The 23,103-nt window shown below is 42.7% G+C and overlaps 1 protein-coding gene across 1 annotated transcript in view; it reads left to right on the top strand.

Annotated features, from left to right (window-relative positions):
* The window catches only part of llgl1 (LLGL scribble cell polarity complex component 1), a 39,991-nt gene that overhangs the window by 6,524 nt on the left and 10,364 nt on the right, over positions 1-23,103 (top strand). The window contains exons 3-14 of the mRNA XM_063904516.1: positions 10,903-10,984; positions 11,064-11,224; positions 11,576-11,722; positions 14,343-14,505; positions 15,360-15,495; positions 16,050-16,104; positions 17,040-17,194; positions 17,310-17,530; positions 18,589-18,656; positions 19,752-19,926; positions 21,774-21,878; positions 22,769-23,061. Coding sequence (XP_063760586.1) covers positions 10,903-10,984; positions 11,064-11,224; positions 11,576-11,722; positions 14,343-14,505; positions 15,360-15,495; positions 16,050-16,104; positions 17,040-17,194; positions 17,310-17,530; positions 18,589-18,656; positions 19,752-19,926; positions 21,774-21,878; positions 22,769-23,061 — 1,761 coding nt within the window. The remainder of the gene's footprint in view (positions 1-10,902; positions 10,985-11,063; positions 11,225-11,575; positions 11,723-14,342; positions 14,506-15,359; positions 15,496-16,049; positions 16,105-17,039; positions 17,195-17,309; positions 17,531-18,588; positions 18,657-19,751; positions 19,927-21,773; positions 21,879-22,768; positions 23,062-23,103) is intronic.

Consider the following 23,103-nt stretch of genomic DNA (forward strand, 5'->3'; position numbering starts at 1 on the left):
CAGGGAAAAAGTCTGCTGCTTTGTTGTTGTAGGTTGGTTTGTTTCTTCTCTCGATAACTGGTCATATAGATATTTAAAAGCCTTAGTTAAAGGGTGTTTGTTAAGCTTTCTTGTCTCCAATGTTTCATTTTTGTGCAGCTTCAGTGGCAGATTTCTGAAACCAAACATATCAGTGTTTCAATCATAATTTTTGTCCATAGCAAATGTGTATGGTCCTTTAAAGGGGCCCTATTTTGCTCATCTTCAGGTTCATATTTGTGTTTTTTTCCTCTCCTGGGACATGTCTCCATGCTTTAATGATCAAAAAGCTCTTTATTTGTCTCATACTGCCTGTGCTGCAGCACCTCCTCTCACCCTCTGTCTGAAACAAGAGCCCAGTCTGCTCTGATTGGTTAGTTGACCGGCTCTGTTGTGATTGGTCAACCACTGAGAGATGTCCCGCCCCTTAGCCTAGCAAGTACAATGTATCTGAGAGCTAGCCAAAAGAAGCACAAGTGTTGCGGAAGTTAAAAAGGACTACAACTTTGTAATATTAGTTTTGGCACACCCTTTACATGCACACCAACTACATGAAAGGGAAAACCCAAAAAGCATAATAGGGCTGCACGTTTATTCAAAGTATTGTGGAGCTGCAGAGAAGTCCCGCCCTACAGACGGGATTCTAGTCATATCGTAATTATTTCATCATTTTCCAATATCAGTCAAACCCTCAGCATCTTGGTATGTTTATTTTCTCCTGTCAATCTGTGAGAAGGCATGCATCAGTGTGTGAGGGAGGCTGGCTGTGTGTGTAATGTGTGCTGATGCATTAGACTGGTGTGAATGGACTCTTTGAGATGCAGCTTTAAGAGAGAGAGGGAGAGAGGCCGGTGGTACCAGGCACTCACACCCCAGAGGGAAATGGATGGAGGGGAGGGATGGAGATAAACAGAGAGGCAGTGAAGACAGGGGAGTGTAGAAGGAAGGGGAGGAAAAAATATCTCGACTACACGGCCATACCTACGACTGTCAGTCCCAGCTGCTGTCGGAATCTGGAGGAAGTCAGCGTAAATACCACACAGGACATCTGGAAAGATAACTAAAGTACAAATTTACACATTTATTGCGACCGATTTGTTTCATTCTGATGAAACAGTTTGAGAGGTACAACCATCTTTCAACCAACTCTTGCAACCTGACAAATCTTTGCTTTGTTTTTAGGAAGTCTGGGACCAAAAAGATCAGGCATTGAATCACTTTATGACTGTGTAATGCACAACAAAGCATTAATAATTGGAGAAACCATCTTTTAAAAACATGGAAACCAGGTAGAAGGTAGATTGGATTGAGACTATAAACTGCAAAACCTCAAATATGAAACCCTGGAGCGAGACGTTTGGTGCTTTTGCTGGAAAGTGAATGATTTGATAACTGATTTTTGAAATAGTTTCCGGTATTTTCCTGTTGTTTGACTAAGATACGAAATTCAATACTACTTTGACAGTTTCATGCATTACAACTGCTCCATTTGCATCATCAACAAGGTCAAATATTAAGACAGGAAACAAGTGGAACAGACATTTAAACAATAACTGCAGACCCTCGATCGTACATTTGATCTGGGATCTACCTCTGTATTTAATTTGATGATTCACTGATGCACAAATGAGTTCTTCAGTCTAAATTGTGGGACCTCGTACATCCATTCGCAGAGATGATGTGTAATAGAGTTTCTCAAAGGGTTGACCTACAATCTTTGAGCAGACTTTTTAAATTGGTGGACCAGTTAGAAATGAATTGAATGTCTATTGTCAGGACTGATTCACAATCTTTACCTCAAATTTCTAAAAGTGTGTTCACATTCTCTGATACTCTCACAGACTCACTGACTTCAGTTTGACCTAGACATGTTTGCCAGCATACCTGCCATTACTGTAACACCCCCCCCCTCCCACACACACACACACACACACACTTCCAGCGTTAGTGCCAGATGTGTGGTTGGATTCTGACAAGCACTGATGCCTGACCCCCGTACAGTATGAGCAGTAGGAAACTACAGAGACAGCTTGGGACAAGTTGACGTAGATTTTATTTACTTTATGCCAAAGAAAAGGTTTGAAATTGAGTTTGAATTTCGTCTTTCTGCGATTCCACTCGTTCCCATGTTCTCTCTTTTGCTCGAGTTTCTTGCCCTCCTTCTCGCTGCGTGTTTGTAAAGGCAGAGTCATATTACGCCCTGAGAGTTTCAGCTTGGACCACAGACTGGGGCTCAGCAGAGGGAAGGGGGACAATGTGGTGTGTAGTTTTTCTGTGTATGTGTGTGTTTGGTGGAGATCGTGTGTGGGGGTGGCGGGGCGATCTTGAGGAGTCTGTCTCCTGTTGAAGAATGCGTGTCTCGCTGCCCTGGGTTAACCCTCCCTCTAAGTGTGTGTGTGTGTGTGTGTGTGTGTGTCCAGATTTGGGTGAGTAAGAGCTTTGTTGCTGAGTCTAGTCTTAATAAAGGAAGCTTTTGAATCGGTTTCCAAGACGACCAGCGCAGTTGCCGGGGATGAGAAGTGCCTGCGGGCCTCGGGGCATTAAAAGTCTGCAGCTCAGCATATCAGAGTCTGTGGGTCGAAATCCATCAGATGAGGGAACGAACGTCCAATTAACAACAATCTCGACAATGAACACTTGAATCGATGAAGGCTCTTTTAAATTACAAGCTAGTGGTTCAAATTAAGCATACTTTACTTAAGATTTTTTATGTTTAACTCCTTACAAACTTGACAAAAATGCAGATCTTTAGGTCGATAACTAGGAGAATGGATAAGGGAATTATACACGCCACGCTAAAATGAAATCAGGGTTGAATTGAAACACTTCTATTATGCTTGTTTTGAGATATTTGGTCAGTTATAAACTATTGTGGATCTATTGTTGTCTTGTGGATTATATTCGTTCAAGAAATAATTGCGGTAAAAGATAAGTTTGTCATTTTAAGACCGTTTTATTCGTGATGTGTCTTTTTAATGAGCTGTTTTCATTTGGAAGCATTTTAGCCAGGCATGTAAACATAACAGACCATATCAAAGTCAGCCAAATGGATCAAAGTCATGTCCTTTTAAGAGTTGATTCACGTAATTTATACAGTGTGACACACACACACACCCACACACACACACACACACCCACACACACACCCACACACACACACACACACACACACACACACACACACACACACACACACACGAAACTTTGGGCTTTGAATTTTTCCTGCTGAGTCACACTGAAACTCTGTGACCATGACGCCTCAGCATCAGCCATCATACAGCGACAGGATGAGCTAATATTGACACACACACACACACAGTCAGAGACACAGACACAGACACAGACACACACACACACACACACACACACACACTCAGAGACACAGACACACACACACACACACACACACACACACACACAGCATAGCTTTGATTTGTGCATTTGTTGGTGTGCTCCTGCTGACAGCTCCCTCTGTCTGTCTGACATCCTGTTGGACACACACACACACACACACACACACACACACACTCACGCAGATAATAATAAAGATACATTTGAAGCACGCCTTCATCCCGTTTTCTACTGGTTGGACCTCTTTAGGGATGATTGAATGTGTTTCTCTGTAACCTCAGAGGCTTGATTTTGTTTTGTTTTATTTGCTTTTCTTGACATTTTTGTGGCGGATGAACGCTTTTGAGGTCAGAGTGGCCCGAGCACTGCGGCTTGATTTAACACACGTATGGAAATCTCTGTACTCTCACACTGTGAGTCATCCCGTCTTTTTTGCAAGGTCACTGCAGGGACACGATTAACGCTGCATCATAAATGAGAAGAATAAAAAATGCACCCTTTCATGTCTTTAAGTTCTCGTAGTGGTCTCAGAAGTGGAGCAGCTGCTTCAGCTCAATTGAAAGCGTCTTGAATTGTTTATCCATTCTCAAAGTGAAGGATTTTCTGTGGTGAAATGGGTTATTTCCCCATGTGTTGGTTTATTCCACACAATACCCTTTCAATTGTGCTTTAGCCACAGCTATTCCTGCCCCAAAATGATCCAGCTTCTTATTCTTACATAATGACATTAATGTGTGTACATGTTTGCTGCAAACTGTGGTCAGTGTTAGAGAAAATAACCCAAAACATGTTGTATATGTTATCCATAAGTAATGGTCCATAAGTAATTATTTACTGGACGGTAGCTTTGTAATCGCACTGAAGATGCTCTCTGATAAACTAAACATCCCTCCTCTTCCTCCCTCTTTCTTAACTTTCCTTCTCGACAGTAAAACCCTTTCTTCTCACTGCTCACTATTTCTGGTCCTTTTCTCACTCCTACCATCCCGTCTCTCTCCCCCCACCTCCCACCTCTCTATCTCTGTCTGTTTTTCCCTTCTAACTTTATTCCTCATTGGTATTCCAGAAGATTTGCAGGAACTTTTAACTCCCCCTCCTCTACCACCCTCTCTCCTTTTATTATACTCTCCGTCTCACATCAATGCCAGTCGACTCACCCCCACACCTAGACACACGCCGGTCCAGTTGGCGACAAGTTGTGGGGGGCCGGAGGGAAGAAGGGTGTGTGGTCTCACAGAGTCGGACGGAGGGGAGATGCTAGCAGGCGGAAAAACAACGTGTTTAATTAGCCGAGTAGGGATGGAATTAAAGCGACTGAAAGTGAAACAGAAACATGTAGAGTGGATAGTCAGGGTGGCGCTAACGTTGAGCTTCACCGCTACTTAAAGATGGTTGTTTTGACAAATTGTCATTTCTGCCATTGATTGTGAGTCCAGTAAAAGGTTAGTCTTGATAGGATCTACTTTATATACTCCCTCCTGTTGATACAGGTCCATGTCTATTTGGATGTTAACTTTATGTGACTTTCTAGAGTTCATTTAACTTATCAACAATATGTTTACACACGAGCAGCTCTGTGAGCCAGCGGTGCGTTAAGCTGAATCAGAATCAAGTTTATTGCCAGCTATGTTTACACAAGCAAGGAATTTGATTTGGTGTCAAAACAAAAACAATGTAAGACAATAAGTTGTAAAAAATGTAAAGATAATAAAAACAAGTATTTTGAAGAAACCGCTAGCATTAAAATATATACATATATTCACACCAAATGTAAATATACTAAGGACCTTTAAAGCTAGAAAAACAGAAACAGTTAGGACAATGATGATAATAACAATATAGGGCAAACTGCAGTGAATTGTATTAAATGCTAATGACGTCACCCTATTCAAACTCTTACTTTAGCGCCGCAGCATGCTAACAGTCGCCACCAAGCACTAACAACAAAGTACAGCTAAGGTTGATGAGAATGTCTTTGGATTTGCAGATATTTGGTTGGATTATGCAAGTTCTCTCATATCAAACTGATGATGTTGCAGGAAAGCGGATTAATTAATTGATCACCAGAGTGGTTTAAATGTATCATTGGGGGACCATGAATGTCTGTACAAAATGTCGATCCATCTCCATCCAGTCAGACATGTCTCCTCTTGGGAAAGCTTACATTAGTTGATGAAATGTTTCTACAAGCAGTTTGAACTACATGTGAAACTCATCGGCTGGCCCATAAAAGTTGCTCAACACTCCTACACAGTCCAACGAGGCGTGAGGGTTCAACTCCGGCTGACTGTTGCCAGAACAAAATCCTGACCCACCCAGAATGGGATAAGGACCAGGTCTTGGGGGGGCATTTCTACTGCCAAAATCAGTCACAAAATGTTCTGTTATTCCCTTTGTCTGTTTTTTATTTGATTTCCTTTTGACATTACTCATGATAGTAGATCTTATTCTGAGATCCAATGAACGAAGGGGTCTCAGATTTTTCATTATGGTTAAACACACTTCTTTTAATCAATGCAGTTATCAAAGTCCTTGCGATTCATCCTCCGGAGAGCATGAATGTTTGTCTATGTATATCTCTTGGTCTAGGGAGCATGCTCTGAGGGGAGTGGGACATAAAGAGGAGTGTGGGGGGGGGGGGGGTGGAGAGGTACTAGTTGACGTAGAGAGGATGCAAATGAGATGGATTGTTCCTCTAGTGGGTGGGTGGAGTTGTTTGGCCTGTCTTGTTGTCAACTGCCTTTTGCCAGACGTGTGTGTGTGTGTGTGTGTGTGTGTGTGTGTGTGTGTGTGTGTGTGTGTGTGTGTGTGTGTGTGTGTGTGTGTGTGTGTGTGTGTGTGTGTGTGTGTGTGTGTGTGTGTGTGTGTGTGTGTGTGTGTGTGTGTGTGTGTGTGTGTGTGTGTGTGTGTGTGTGTGTGTGTGTGTGTGTGTGTGTGTGTGTGTGTGTGTGTGTGTGTGTGTGTGTGTGTGTGTGTGTGTGTGGAAAAAAGGGAGTTAGAGAAAACACGCAAAAGTTTCCAGCGAAAACTAACTGAAGTTGTTTGAAGTCTCATAAAAGTTTTTCTGATTTCTCCTCTGGTGTCTAATTCTATTTCTGTGTGGTCAACCTGCATATTCATCCTTCCTTCCTGTCCGTCCCAATCTTCTGTCACGTTCATATGTGTGTGTGTGTGTGTGTGTGTGTGTGTTGGAGTGTGTGCTGGCTGTTGTCTGTGTGTCTGCCATGGAGGACAATGCCCTCTGTTTGTCTGTATTCAGACCGTGAAATCGCTTTATCCTTGCTAACGCTCTCTCTCTGCATCACCGCACTTGTGTGTGTGTGTGTGTGTGTGTGTGTGTTGGAGACAGTGATTCAGTGATTATGAGTTACTGTAGGCCTCCATTGTGTAGAAATGCAGGGTTCTCTGGTGAGCAGATCTTGCAATGTCACACTGGGTGGTTTTTCTTGCACATTCAACAGGTTGTTCATCGACTGAATGCTTCTGAAACTTTAACGCAACTTTGTCAGGAACGCCCGGGACACTTATTTCAACACTGTATCATCCAGGACCGTTTATACACTTCTCTTTGTTTGCCCTCACCACTTGTCTCGCTGCTTTATGAGCGTCTGTGGTTCTTTTTTATTAATGCTTTAAATTTTAATCTCCAAATTGAATTGCGGAGACTCGTGAATTACTGCGTTGAGTCACTGTTTCCAGCTCCAGTATTAACCTTACTGTGTGTGTGTGTGTGTGTGTGTGTGTGTGTGTGTGTGTGTGTGTGTGTGTGTGTGTGTGTGTGTGTGTGTGTGTGTGTGTGTGTGTGTGTGTGTGTGTGTGTGTGTGTGTGTGTGTGTGTGTGTGTGTGTGTGTGTGTGTGTGTGTGTGTGTGCACACTGTGGGAGAAGCCTCTGATGTTCTTGGCGGAGCATCCTGAGAATTTGCAGCACTTCCTTTCATCTCTCACTTCTGGTTTTTATCCACGAATCTCACATTAAGGCATATCTTTAAGTGACAGGTTTAAAATAAATGGCAATCAGTCCTTGATGATTTGATCGCACGTGTAATCAAGAAGAAGTAAAGGGAAATCAGTGCCAGTTACCTTTTTAAAATAAACAGTGTTGCTCTGTTTATGATCATACTAGAGTCATGGCTCTAGGGATGACAGATGTTGGACAGAGACTTTGATCCAGACGGAAATGCTTCAGCAGCCATCGCGTTTCTGTAACTTTGAGCGTGTGTGTAAACCTGTAAAGTTCACTTATTTACACATATGAGTAATTGTGTGGCGACTCAACTCCCAATAGTCGCTTAGAGGCTGAACGTGGGTGTTGTTTGTTTCCAAGAAGAGTCCCTACTTAAGTTGTTTAGTTGTTGAATAAATTATCTTACACCACAGCAACTCGATACTTGCCAGAAGGTATTAAACTAGGGCTCTGTATAAGCAAGAATCTGGTGGTACTATTTGAAAATACATTTTTAGGAAAAAGATACTTGCATTAAATCATAAAATCCTACTGACAAATTAGACTTTTACTTTTTAGGACCAGGGTGTCTTCAATTTCCTTTATCACAGACCCCATTGCACTACTTTCTGTGTAATTTGAGCAACCATCAGCCACATATATGTGCATGTAAATTATAAATAAAAAGCCAGACGTGTTTTTTAAGATTGATCACTGCATCTCGAAACGTTTTTTTTTTTGTTACTCGCTTATATTTGATATTGCTCAGTGGGGGAGGGGAATGAAGATTGACACACTTTAACAATTGTTTTATGCCCACCAACACTATTGAGGACACACACACACACACACACACACACACACACACACACACACACACACACACACACACACACACACACACACACATAGACAAACATATAATGAGGTTACAGAAAGAGCTTCTCTACAGCTGTCCCTGGTGATGACCTCATCAACATGAAATCCCTCCACCAGCTGACCAGGACCAGGAAGTGTGCGTGACACATGAATCATGTGCTATAGTTGAGCTTATTATTACTGGTTATCACACTTTTTTTCCCCCCTCCCTCATAATTGCAATTCTAACCCCGGCCCTGCTTCTCTCCGCTGCCTGTCAGACATGGAATGACAGCATCTGAAACTGGAGCTGCTGGTTGCCATGTTTCTGTCAGAGCTGCTCCAGATCAGCTGGGCTCCGACGCCGTTTTTTAAACAGTCATTAGCGGTCTCATTTGATCTGCTTTGCTTTTCGCACTCTTTTCTCGCACAGCCAGCTTTTAAATTTGTGGGAGTTGCTGTATAGATTAGTGTTGAATGTGCTGCGGTCGTCCTTACAGAGCTGGACTACACACACACAAACCACTGCTGTCCAATCCGCACAGCTGTGGACATTTCTCTCCATCACTCACTTTTCTGCCAGTTTTCTAACATGAAACTTTAGAGCACAGCAGTACAGCGTCTTTGATTTGTAATTCTGTCTTTCCCTTTTTCAGTTTTTAGTTTGAAGTGATTGCTCCTCAGTGTCTCAGTCTTGTTTTGCACCCTCCAAATATCTTGCAGTTTAAATCTGCCTATGGTCTGTTTTGCTGAAAGTTAATGGAGAGGATCTTATGTCTTGTCTTTGAATATGAAGCTGCAGCCAGGAGACTAGCGAGCCTGGCTCCCTCCAAAGGTCTGAAAACTTCAATATCATAAATTAAAACACATTTAGGGGTGACCATGAATGTGGTGTTGGACAGTTACTTGGCGAGGCGCAGTAACTCCCCTAACAACGAGATAAAACAGATGTACTATTGAGATTCAGAAGAAGTTTTAGGCAGATTTTGAAACATCTTTCACAGAGATATACCAACTGTGTTCAGTCTTATAGCTAAGCTAAGCTAACTAGCTGCTAGCCGTGGTTCCAAATTTAGCATGCATCACTGAAAACAAATCTCTGCAAGGAAGCAAACAATTGTATTTCCGAAAAATGTCGAACTACCCCAATATTATAGCTAAATCATGGCCTCTCTTTTTGTCTGGCCCTGTGTTTCATGACCCGTGAGTGACCCTCTGACACCTCCACCTCCAGCTGTCTGAGGCATGTGTTACTGCAGTGAATAAAACCAGGGGACAGGAAGTGACAACACTGGAGGAATGCTTGTATAACACTCAGCCGCCGGGCCTCCAGGGAGGGAGCGATTTAAAGGAGGGATTTAAATACTTGGTAGACAGAGGAGGGCAGGTAGGTTTCTATGAATCGGAGCAGAGGAGTTACCAGGAACTGAAGGAGGTAAATGAAAAAGGAGACAGCGGAGGAATGTGGGTATTAAAACTCCTCTGGACCCCCCATGGACCAAACGAGAGAGAACAAATTGTCGTGACCTTTTCTCTAACAAGAGGAGGAATTAGTAACCCCTTTCTAATTTGTCGAATCCCCTACAGAGAATAAAGGTAGAAGATGTAGAGTGTACAACAGTAGGAAAGAAAAGCATCACCATGTAAAGGGGATGAAATGAATTGTACGTAGTCGTGATATTTATCTTAAAGCATTATAATATAAACAGATAGTGGGAGGAAAACAGAAAACCAGCTCTGCACACGGTCACACACAAACTCTCCAAATTTCCTTCCTATTTTCTGCCTTTTAATCCACATTCTTACGGGCTTATGTAAGCAGCTACGTGTGTCAGTATTGCTCTCAAAAGTGTGTGTGAGTAGCTGCTGCTAGTGTGTCAATGCTAATACACGGTTGTAGACAGATTTAGCCTAGTCGTGTGTACTCGGCGTCACTGTTCTCGAATGTAGCTTTTATTACGGCTTCATTTACTGCACTAACAAAGGCTGTTAAGATTGCTACTGACACACACACACACAAAATGTTGGTTTTGAGCATCTGCGTCATCTGGTGCTTCTAATTGCTATGAGCTTTGTTACAGCGCTCTAATTTCTCCCCTACTATTACACCTAACCAGCGTTTTTCTTCTGGTTTACAGCTCACAGTTACTGCTTTAACAGTCTCTGCCGTCCTAATCACTCAGTTTAATTTAGTTCCTATTTTTGGAGACAACATTTTCTCCTTCAATCGGCACACAGTATGCATAAAGATTATTCCTGGTGCCATATTGCTCATAAGTGGCTCTAAATGATCCCTTTATTCATACTAGAATTAAGTCTCTGCTATATTACACATGTTAGCAGATTTGGGATCTGGTTTCACTCACTTTTTTTCCACTTCTTTATTATTTTGCCTATGTTTACTTTCTTGGAATCAGGTATATGTCATGTACACGTGCTGTATGTGTGCTAATGTGTTTTAACCTCTGACTTGAATTGAATCTGTTTTTTGTCCAATTGTTAAAGCACTTTCAGCTCCCTCCGGTGTATTAAAATGTCTTTCCAAATAAAGCTTTATTATTATTATTATTTTTGTTATTATTTTATTCTTTAAAAACATTTATTTTAACTATAATTTACATTATTATTATTTATTTGTTTTATGTATTTATTATTATTTGTATTATTCTGTCCATTGTTAAGTGTAAAACTATTTTATATATATTTGATTTCCTTAACGGCACCCTCGCAGTTACGGTTGCCCTGGCGTTGAGTTCACAGGTCTACACAGTGAGACTACTGCGGTCACACAAATCCACTTCCTGCCTGGACAGGTGAGCTCTTATCTCCTGCTTTTCAAAGAGAGTGGTGGCTTAAAGTTGTATGAAATCAACATTATTGTGCATGTGACAGGGCCGCCTGCTGTCACTGCTCGACGACAACACCATTCACCTGTGGGAGCTGGTGGCCGGCGCCCCCAGAGAGGTGGGCGGGGTGAAGAAAGAAGGTTTGATCAGTCTCCAGGAAGTGAACAGCTACAGCCTCCCAGGAAGACCAGGCATCGAGAGCTGCAGGTACTTTACATACCAAATGTTTTATCTTTTAAATCTAGGCTTGAAAATGTTCTTTTTACCACTGCTTTTCCAGAGGTAATTTAACTGATCAAGTTTAACTATCTTCTGTCTTTTATGAATTCTCTGATCTTCCGTTTCATTTATTTGTGTCTAAATACTCCTGTAAGACACCCTTGAACTTAACTAACCTTAGTCTTTCTATTACACTTTTCAATGTTTCATCAGATTGCACTTAAAGCAAAGTGGGTCATTTCGTCATTGAATATATCCCATATTCTTCAATAATTGGGTGGGTTAAATCTATCGTGACTGAAGCTTCCCTCTTCTCATTCCTCCTCCTCTTCTCCTCAGTGCCACTCGGGTGACTGTCCTCCTCTTGCTGAGGTCGTGCGACCTGCTGTGCATCGGCACGGAGGGAGGGGGCGTCTACTTCCTGGAGTTGCCCCGCCTGTCACTGAAGGACAACCTCACGCTGCCACAGGACCAGGTCACCCAGAGGTGAGACTGTCCCGTATAATTGACCTCAAAGAAAGCACACGACAAAAGTAATGTACTAAAAGAAAATCTGGAGCCTAGGAAAGATTGACCCAACATACCATAAGTCTGATGCAGTTGTTTTTGGACTGGCAGGTGCGTATGTTTCTAACATTGCATCTACATTTAACAAATCATTGCAACGTTCTTCTCCCTTTTCTCTGCCCATCTCTTCTTGACTCCTCCGTCCCTGTCACAGTATGTCTTCCTGTAAACATTTAGCACTCCAGTTTCCTCCCCTCACAGCTCCAGCTGAGCAGGTCGGACACACACACAGAAATAAATATCCCCTATGACCGCAGCAGCAGCAGGCAGGTCGGGGTCATGTGGTTCATGGACCATGAGAACGGCTATATATCCTCAGCGCTGCTCAGAGACGAGAGGAGAGGGAGCGATAGACTTCACGTTCTAGAAAAATGATATTTTCTTTGTTATTGAAGTCTGAATGTGGTTTATAGGCAAGTGGTTTACATGTACAATTAATCTGCTCTGGGGAATAACAGTGCAAACATTAACAGAGGAGGAAGGTTGTAAATAAAGGAGCACATTTAGAACTATTATTATAGAAATATTTTTAAAAAACGTTTGCAAAATTAAAATAAAATGTTCACAAGGAATAGAAATATACAGAAATACAACAAAAATATGCACATTTTGTCAGAAATAAAAGTTCCTGTTTCTGTTATTTTTTCCAACCCCTCCTTTCTGCAGTGTTGCGAGCACTAGTGTGCGGCCATGTATGAGAGTCAGCAGTGAACCAGATCAAAACACTTCCTGTGCATCGTTATCACGTTAATATGCACAGATCTGCATATCAAAAATAATCTGTGTGCAACAGACATGCACGCTGCAGGGATTGGTCTATAGATGGTAAACAGACGCCATTTTCCCAGTCTTTACAAAACGCTTTCTTCACATACAAGTCAGCCTTCCCCTATTTTTACAGAGGCATAGGCTGCAATACTAGGTGCAAAGTCTTCAAGGTACACAACGAAAACAAAGCTGTTTCTTCGTCCTTCGTGCCGCAGCCTTCCCCTGCATTCCTCTGTCGATACAGTGGCTTCACCGAGCCGCGGTGACTGACCGTCCAAACCCCTCATTAACCGGCTTGTTTAGGGTAGTGGGCGGAACTGAGGCCTAACGAGGGCCCTGATAAGCTGTGTGTGTGTGTGTGTGTGTGTGTGTGTGTGTGTGTGTGTGTGTGTGTGTGTGTGTGTGTGTGTGTGTGTGTGTGTGTGTGTGTGTGTGTGTGTGTGTGTGTGTGTGTGTGTGTGTGTGTGTGTGTGTGTGTGTGTGTGTGTGTGTGTGTGTGTGTGTGTGTGTGTGTGTGTGTGTGTGTGTGTGTGTGTGTGTGTGTGTGTGTGTGTGTGTGTGTGTGTGTGTGTGTGTGTGTGTGTGTGTGTGTGTGTGTGTGTGTGTGTGTGTGTGTGTGCAAAGGAAGGGAGGTTTTAGACAGGGATGCTTTGTAACGGCTGCCAAAACACGGTGTTCCGGTTGGGGAAGTGTTTCAGCTGAATCTCTTAACGTGCACACACACACACACACACACAGAGGCTCATCACTGGGAATCAGTAGCAGGATGCTGGATTCCCTAAAAATACTCGTGGACGTAGAGACAGAGACAATGGAATGCTTTGTTGGGAATGTTTTCTGCCTCTGTGCTTCCGGAGAGGATCTTCCTCAGTGAGCGCTACCACAAAGCAGTCAGAAGTGTGTGTGTGTTTGTGTGTGTGTGTGTGTTTCATGCAAGCTGACCGATTCTCTTCTGCCTCGTCCGCTGTAGACCCCCCAGAGAGAAAGCTGCATTGCCGTCTTTTCTTTCGCACTGTGTTCGTTTGTTTACCCTCTTCCTCTCCTCTCTTCTCCCCATCCTTCACCGGGGGAATCCTCTTGAAATCTCGAGGGTGTGTCCTGCTCCACATTCTTCAGCTGCCTCAGAGGAATGTCTAGTTCACAAACTTCCAGCAGCTTGATGTTGATTTGAGTGTTTTATGTTTGTTGTTGTTGCAGAGACAGCTGCCTGTGGTGGTGTTTATTCAGATGGTTTGAGCTTGATGTTGATTAGATTTTACATAAATCTGAACACTTCTCGTGTTTTGCTCTGGGTTGTTTTTGTGTAAATGGAAAACAGTGCTTTGAAATATACGGTGCCGTCCATTCCCTGTGTTCTACTTACCGACTGGATGATCAATAAGCCCAGATTTTTATCTCCACTCCTGTCATGATTTAGCTACTTTTCAGTCCCAAACGTGCATTAAAGGGAAATTACAGTCATTGAAACTTACTTTAATAGTGTATGTAACAAAATAATGTAGGCTTAAAGGTCCTCTTTGTCAAATTTGGTCACACCTGAGTGAATTGAGTGATGGTTTTTGATACAATTGTCCTCATTTTCTGGCTAAAGTGTTGGGATTTTAGCTTTGCAGACCGTTACATGCACACAACCTATATAACACACTACAGGAAAGGGAAAACTGTTAAAAGCATAATAGGACCTCCTTTAAGACATTTTGAAAGTGCTATAAACCAAACCTGTGGACATGTTTAATCAACAACATATGGGGTACTGGTTTTGTTTTCCCAGCCTGCCAGATGAGTACAGATGTGGGAAATCCTTGGGGCCGGTGGAGTCTCTTCAGGAACATCCTCAACAGCCAGGGAAGATTCTGATTGGCTACAGCCGGGGCCTGGTGGTCCTCTGGGACCTGAGCACCCGTCACACCGAGCAGCTCTTCCTGGGCAAACAGGTACCTGGTTTACAGAGCAGAGCCGAGTGCACACTGGTGTTCCTTGATTTATCTTTCAGGATGTCACAACGAAGAACTTTAAGAATAGTTCTTATGTTGTTTTTTTCTGGATATGTTGTAGTTTACTCACACAGGCCAGAAATGAGTTGCAAAACATTCACAGCAATGAAGAAATACAGATAAAGTCTTTTTAAATAGGTCTTCCAGCTGGAGCTGCAACGAAAAGTGAACTAATCAATTGTTAATCCACAGAGGGCAAAAGTAAAAAATGTTTTCAGGTCTTCAAATATAAAGTTGTTATTTTTTATATAATATTTTACTGGATATAATCGGGCTTTCAGTGACTGGGATTGACATTTAAGACTTTTTTCTTATATTGTAGAGACCAAACAATCGATCAGTTAATCTAGAAATACTCGTTGGATTAATTGATAAGGACAATAATCACTAGTCCCAGCAGTACTTCTCAGTTACGGGCTTTTATGGCAAGAAATATTTGAGCTGCTCTCGGAGGCACTTGACTCCTTGAAGTCCTTCCAGTGTCAACAAGTAAACGGTGTTACTATCTATAACGTGTAATTAAGTGTGTGTGTGTGTGTGTGTGTGTGTGTGTGTGTGTGTGTGTGTGTGTGTGTGTGTGTGTGTGTGTGTGTGTGTGTGTGTGTGTGTGTGTGTGTGTGTGTGTGTGTGTGTGTGTGTGTGTGTGTGTGTGTGTGTGTGTGTGTGTGTGTGTGTGTGTGTGTGTGTGTGTGTGTGTGTGTGTGTGTGTGTGTGTGTGTGTGTGTGTGTGTGTGTGTGTGTGTGTGTGTGTGTGTGTGTGTGTGTGTGTGTGTGTGTGTGTGTGTGTCCTGCAGCAGCTGGAGAGTCTGGTGTGGGAACGTTCCGGAAACCTATTCGTCAGTTCCCATAACGATGGCGGGTACTCCGTGTGGCCTGTTACTAACGGCAACGCCTGCAATCAGCAGCCAGTGTCCTCTACCATCCCATATGGTGAGAAATGCACACACACACACACACACACATTGCTTGTGTTTCCCAGCTAGTGTCTCTTGTTCAAACACTTTGTGGTCCAGGTCCGGTGGAGGTCATGTTCTTGTCAAATAGCTGACGATGAGTGCTGACCCACCGTGACTCAGAGTGACTCGTTACTATTTCCAGAATTAGAGTCAGGGTTAGGTCAGGTTCATCGTGGGAGTGACACTTTTCAAATCTTATTTTTACCTGTCTTTCGCCCTCTCTCTCTGACCTAAAGGCTTTCTGGATGGAAATGAAATTCGTATTGCCTTTTTCTTTGGTAAATGACAGGACGTTTCTTCCTTCCTTACTATAAATATAACATCAGTTGCATTGGAAACAAACTAAAATACTAAATAAAATAAAAAGGGACGTACTAATAAAGGCATAACGAGGAAGAATATCCATAAAGATAACATTAATAACTCTCAGGCGACTCTTTCTTTTCGTGAGGTTTTATTAATTTTAATCCAATAAATGTCTCGGTAATGTTTTGGTTTCTACTTAACTCTGCATGACTTCTGTCACAGGTCCGTTCCCCTGTAAGGCCATCAACAAGATCCTGTGGAGAACGACACAGACGGGGTGAGTGTGTGGCTTATTTTGTGACTTATTGTTTCTATTTGATTGCTGACATTAGATTGGAAATTGCCAGTAAATCTTGGTTCCTGTTTTTTGTTTCATTGTGCATCATGATCAGGGCGCTAACGTCACTTCCAGACAAAATTAAATCCCCGCCCACTTTCCGGGGAAAATCATGCAACAGAGGAAGCGAAAATAATAGTGACTTAATGTCTTACAGCTGCAGAGTCATATATTGCACCTCAAACGACAAATAAATCCAGAGTTAAGGTTTCTTTACTTCCTCTACAGAAAGAAGGAGAGTAAAAGAAACTAATTCAGAAATCTCAGTTTCAGTGTCAGCCTGACCGGACATCCAACCCCTATTTATTCTCCGTAAAAACAGACCTGTCTCTTCCTTCTGATGAGACATTTGACTTTTTTTTGGAGTATTTATGCAGTTTTTGAAGACCAGATATATTGTTTTCTGGCACTCCTTTTAAAATTTTACCAGGAAAATTGGCGTTTTGGTTTGAGGGCGCACGCCGAAAGTAAAAGGGTTCAGCGCCCATGTTACCCAGTTTAATCAAAACCCTGATATTTGTGTATCCTTTTTTCATTTGTCTGTTTTCTATCATTTTTGTGTTATTTTTCTTTCTTTTTTCTATTTTTTATTGCTGTATAAACATAATTTCACATGGATTTCATGTCTCAATAATCCGGTTTGTGTCTCCTGCACAAAGAAGAATATTTGTTCTCCCTTTTGCAAGAAACACAGAAGACTGCCTCATAATTAACTTCCTATTTTTGTGAATCAAAACCAAAAAGAAAAAGCCTTGTTAGGCCAATTTCATATTTCCATTTAAGTGTACAACACATTTTTTGTTTCATAATGACGCCTTATGTCACACTCGCTCCATGTTGGTCTAATTAAACCAAACGTCTGTGTCCCGCTCCAGCTCTCCAGTGTTGTTGTACAGCGGGGGGATGCCCAGAGCGAGTTACGGAGACCGCCACTGTCTGACCATCCAACAGAACAAAGAGCACGTCACTCTGGACTTCACATCCCGAGTCATCGACTTCTTCACTGTCCATAACGTAGAGCAAGAGAAAGGTCAGCTGCAGCACATCACTAATGCTCTGTCCAATGATTGCCTTCACCCTCGTGTCTCAAAAGTGTAATCCAGGAGCATCAACCCTTCATGTTCTCTCGTCTCTCCTTCCTTCAGAGTTTGATGATCCGTCAGCGGTGGTGGTGTTACTGGAAGAGGAGCTGGTGGTGATTGACCTCCAAACCCCCGGCTGGCCCTCGCTTCCGACCCCCTACCTGGCTCCCCTCCACTCGTCAGCCATCACCTGCTCCTTCCACGTCTCCAGCGTCCCGCCCAAACTCTGGGAGAGGCTGGTCAATGCCGGCAAAGCTCAGCAGGGCCGGCAACAAGCGCACGGGGTGAGAAGCACACCGGATGTACTTGAACTCGTATTTTGTGTTGCTTTTCGTCCCTGTTTTTTCTCTTAGCTGTCCTATACTGTGCTTCCTTTGTCTCTTATTGCTGTGACACCTGCATTTCTTTTGGGTTTAAATAAAGCTTCTTCTTTTCTTATCTTATCTTATCATTATAGTCCTTCTCAGACTCACTGCCAGCTACATTTTTTGTTTCCTGTGGACTGGCAGGCGGACACTAGGACTGGATTATTCTGTAAATTGGCTCGTTCATGGCCGTAGATATATTCAATTACTGAAAGTCCAAGATGTATGTAAGCCACTAAATCCAGGAACACCTTAACAGTATGGCCAATAGCCAAGCTGCTTTTCCTTTTAAAAGTAGCTATCGACACTAATTGGTGTTTGTACTGTGTAAACACAAACCAGCATGGTCACAGAGTCAGTTTAAAGGGTTGGATATCCACCAGCCGAGTGTCAGGTGTCTTCTCAAGTCTGCTTCTGTTCATGAAGGGAGAGAAATATAAAGGGGTAATAATGCAGTGACATTTTAGAGGTTGAATGTTAGGATATTAAACGTAAATGGATGGTATTTGCTGGTATAGGCTGGCAGCTAAAGGTCTCTGGGTGTTACCTCCGGCCTGCTGCTAGTGTGTTAACTTTAAGAGCAGGTGTAAGCAGTTAAAGGCTTTGCAGAGGCTTTGTAGCTTAGATCAGCTGTTTTATCAGTGGCAGATTAAAGTCACACACACACACACACACACAGCTGGTATGCTCGTAAATCATTCCTGACTGTCTGTCTGTGCGCGGCCAAACCAGAGAGACTGGCACAGTAACAGAGCAAACCCAAAACCCACAGGAGCTGAGTTTGGTGTGATTCTGTCTGCACACTTTCATCCAGATGGGAATTCCTCTCCGTCAGGGCCAGATTATTTTTGAGCTGGAGTTGTGATGAAATGGAAATAGGTAGAGAAAATGTTGTTTTTGCGATGTTTCATCTTTTTTCTTGTGCATCTTTTTAATATAACAAGAGTCCTAACTTTAATCTTTGTCTGTTTATGCAGAGTTGGCCCATTTGTGGAGGGAAAAACCTGGCTCTTCCACCCAAACAGCAAGAGCTGCTATTGACAGGGTACAGACACACAGACACACACACTGTCTGTATAAACACTCACAGGCTGCGTCCGCAGGTGGACCCAGTTTTCATTTTCCTCTCATGAAATAAATCTGTTCCTTGCTAATAAATGTTAGTGACTGAAAGCAGCCCTGAGTTTATTTCTGATGTGAACCATATGGAGAGCCTCCATTACAATGGATCTATGACTTGTCCTGACAGTGAAATGTGTTAGCATTGCATTAGTAACAAGGGAATCCTGAGGCTAATTACCTACTGTTGGCAACTGCAGATGTTTGGCAGTGCTAGCATTAGCATGGGGCACAATGAGACACAACTAGAGCGTTAAAAGGAAAACAGCTGGATTCAGACCAGTTAGGGAAAATATCTGAACTATTTCCTATTGAATAGATAAACATGATACTATGTTGCTCAGAGGATGAATTATTTAATCTTTTGAACTTCAAGTGCCAATATCAGCTCGATATTAGCCTTAGCTGATTAATGTGTTAGCATGCTTTTAGTAATTTGCTTATTATCGCTAAACAGGAGGCTAAAAATAAGCATACTAAGACGCTTATCTAAGTTAGGTCAACATACTTTCTTAACATTACAGTTTCAGCATTATCATTGTCACGTGTTAGCATGCCGGTGTTAGCCTTTAGCTCAAAGCTACTGAGAATGTAGCCTCAAAGAGCTGCTAGCATAGCTTTAATCTCTGTGTCACAAATCCATAAAATGCTATCAATCAGAATTGAGGAACCATTTTGATCTGAGCCTGCTAGCCTACACACACACACACACACACACACACACACACACACACACACACACACACACACACACACACACACACACACACACACACACACACACACACTCTCTCTTTCTACTTTCTCCTTTTACTTTCAAAGGCTTCATTTGACATTCTAGCTCAAACCACCCATTCAGAGGCAACAAAAACTGTGAACTGCAACTTGACACACACACACACACACACACACACACACACACACACACACACACACACACACGTATATCCTTAAAAATCCAGAAAGATTTGCACTCAAATACATTTTCATCTCTGCAGTTTATACATTTTGTGTTTGATAGGCACGAGGACGGCACTGTGCGTTTCTGGGATGCGTCGGGCGTTGCTCTCACTCCGCTGTACAAACTCAGCACCGCCAACGTCTTCCACACCGACTGCGACCCATGCGACGAACCTCATGACCCCAGCGACGACCCCGACATGCAGCAGGAGGAGGAATGGCCTCCTTTTAGGAAGGTGAGAACTCAGCAGGAGGAGATGGGAACAGAGAAGAAAGAGTCTCATTTTATAACATCTGTGGGAAAATCTGTTCATTACACAGTCAGTCCTCCAACACTACATCTGTGGTTACATCTGCGACCTTATTCTCTCATCTGAGTGTTTTCATGTGTTTGGTTCACAGACCGGGCCCGCCCCATTGTTCCTCTTATTAAAACTCTGAAGGAACCGCAGTCTGATGCTGTTTTAATCGCTTGTTTTTCTGCGCAGAATTACATTTAAATGAACTGATTCAGCATTGTGAGGAGTCCCATATGGAGTAAATCTGATCCGACAGCTTTGGTAGAGGAGAAATGGAGACGAGTCATGAAGAAAAACATGATATGTAAATCTCTGGTTGGACTTTTTTTTTTCAGGGTTTGGGCGGACTCCCAAGATAAGCTCACATCTGTAGATGGCAGGGAAGACAGTGATGGGAAGAAATTCAGTTGTGGCTTTTGTGGAGCTGATATCTGTTTGTTGCTCTTTCACTGAGACCAGCTGTCATTGGAGGACTGTCATCGTTTATTAGAAATGCATTTTATACGTTTTGGGGGTTTTCCCTTTCCTGCAATGTGTTTATATAGGTGTTTTGCCTCCATTGACATCACTGTGTACTATGTGTGCTTCCATTGGCTAGCGCTCCAACACATTGTACGTGATAGGCTAAGGGGCGGGACATCTCAGCTAACCAATCAGAGCAGACGGGGCTCTGGTTTCAGACAGAGGGTGAAAAGAGGAGCTGCATCACAGAAAGTATGAGAAAGATAAAGAGCTTTTTTAACATTAAAGCATGGAGACATGTCCCAGTAGAGGCACAAAATACAAATATGAACCTGAAAATTAGCAGGATGGGTCCCCTTCATAGCGTAAAAAGAGCAGAAACAGATTTATGGAGGTGAATTGAACATTGACAAATTGATTGAGTTACTATTTGGCCTCTTTTCTCTTCTTCTCTTCCCATTCACTGTTTGGCTCCCCCCACCTTTCCTCATGTATCCTGTGGTAACAGAGCTGCATGTTCAGGAATGTGGCTCTCATATGGGATGAAGAGCCTTTCCCTTTTTTCCCTCTCCCGTGTAATGAAAACCAGACACATCAGCCCACTCGTTCTCTGCATGTCTGTGTGTGTGTGTGTGTGTGTGTGTGTGTTAGTTAGTGACCAACCTCTCCTACTCCTTGTTTTGTGCGAGGGAATTCTATTGGAATTCCTCCCGTGTGTGTGAGAGACAGATTAATGCCCATGTTTTGCAGAGTATGTATGAAGAGCAGCGGGGGGGGATTGGCATTTTGCAGAGCTTAGGAGTAAAGAGGCTCCTGAGGAGGGAGGAGGAGAGCTTTAGGGAGACATTTTAAACTGAATTTGTCTGTATTCGGTTCAAATTGAATATCAAAATGAGAAAGTGGAGCTTCATGACGTGAAAAAAAATAGCTGATTTCGATTTTTTAACTGATATTGCGATATGATTCACGATGTTGTAGGTATTGATCATTTTTCTCATTATCATTGAGAAATGTATTGATTTTAGTCATGGAGTGAGTTTTAAAGAGGATCTGTACCAAACACATTTGTTTAATTAAGTCTGTAGTCAGCGATTTATAGGTGTCAACTCCACAATACTTCATCCTAAATGGTATTTTAACACCTGTCATACATATAGCTGTTGTGGTCTGTAATATTGTGCTCCCTTTTTATTATTGCACTAGCCCATGCTGCGATTCTCATACGATTTGGATTTATCTTGCTTTAATTAAACGTTTCTGTTGTGTTCTTTGCATTAATCTTGCCAATCCAACCATACCTGTGTGTGTCTGTTTGTGTGTAGGTGGGCTGTTTTGACCCGTACAGCGATGACCCCAGACTGGGCATCCAGAAGATCAGTCTGTGCAAATACAGCAACAAGCTGCTGGTGGCTGGAACTGCTGGACAGGTAAACTGCACACACACATCATGTCATTATTTGTAATTGATGTGAAATGCCTTGTTAACTTGCTGCTGTGACAAAAAAAAAAGAAAAACTAAATTGGGATCGATAAAGTTAATTTGATAAATTCTAATACATGCGTTAACGCTAGCCTGTGGCGCCATATAAATAATGCAGGTTTTGTACGGCACAACACAGACAGAAATGTAGCTTTAATAATCATTCTTAATCTATTGGAGGCACTGCCAGCTTCTTGAAAGAAAAAGAGCACTAAGGTTCAAGAACTGTAATTTACAAGTCCAATTAACAGCGCCTTTGAAATTTAAAACGTACCAAGGCCCTGCATTTATGAATACATGTAATGTGTACTACACACACACTTTGCCAGTTTATAATAAAAACCAAACACATCGTCTAATCTTCTGTTCCCTCTGCTCTCCAACTGTTAATGTGCTAATGGAATGATTGATGAGACCATTGGACTTTAAAGATCATACTTAATGAAGAACCTCTTTTAAAATAGCCTCATGTCCTCTGGATGAGATGCAGCTCGCTGATTAAGTTGGCAGCTGAGAGTTGCAGCTGCAGTCACACAAACACAAACACACACACACACACACACATAAACACACACTCTGCTCAGCTTTGAGGGCTGTAGCTGCGAGGCTAAGTGAGCGTATAATATTTGTAACATCAACAAACTGTGGTTAAGTGTTCCTGCTCCCCACAATTAAACTACATTTAGGTCAAACAGTTGAAGTTACTTTTTTGCAAATGTAGCTTTAGCAGTTGTGGGGTTGGAAATGGAAAATAATCAGGGGAAAATGTAAAGTTTTATCCCCATTGGAGCATCTGTATTTCCTCTAAACTTCTACACCCTTTTTTCTTCTCTCCAGGTGATTGTTCTGGGTCTGAGTGACGAGCGTTCGGACCACACTGTGGACGTGTCGGTGGTGGATCTGCTGCAGGACCGCGAGGGCTTCACCTGGAAGGGCCACGACCGGCTGGAGCCCCGCCTCAAACCTGCCCCCTTCCCCCCGGGCTTCCAGCCACAGGTGCTGGTGCAGTGCATGCCCCCCGCCTCCGTTACCGCTGTGGCTCTGCACGCCGAGTGGAACCTGATCTCCTTTGGGACGAGTCACGGATTCGGCCTGTTCGACTACCACAGAAGAAACGCTGTGCTGGCCAGGTTAGACACACACACACACACACACACACACACACACACACA

The sequence above is a fragment of the Eleginops maclovinus genome, chromosome 16 (assembly GCF_036324505.1).
Source record: "Eleginops maclovinus isolate JMC-PN-2008 ecotype Puerto Natales chromosome 16, JC_Emac_rtc_rv5, whole genome shotgun sequence".
In the NCBI taxonomy this organism is placed as follows: Eukaryota; Metazoa; Chordata; class Actinopteri; order Perciformes; family Eleginopidae; genus Eleginops; species Eleginops maclovinus.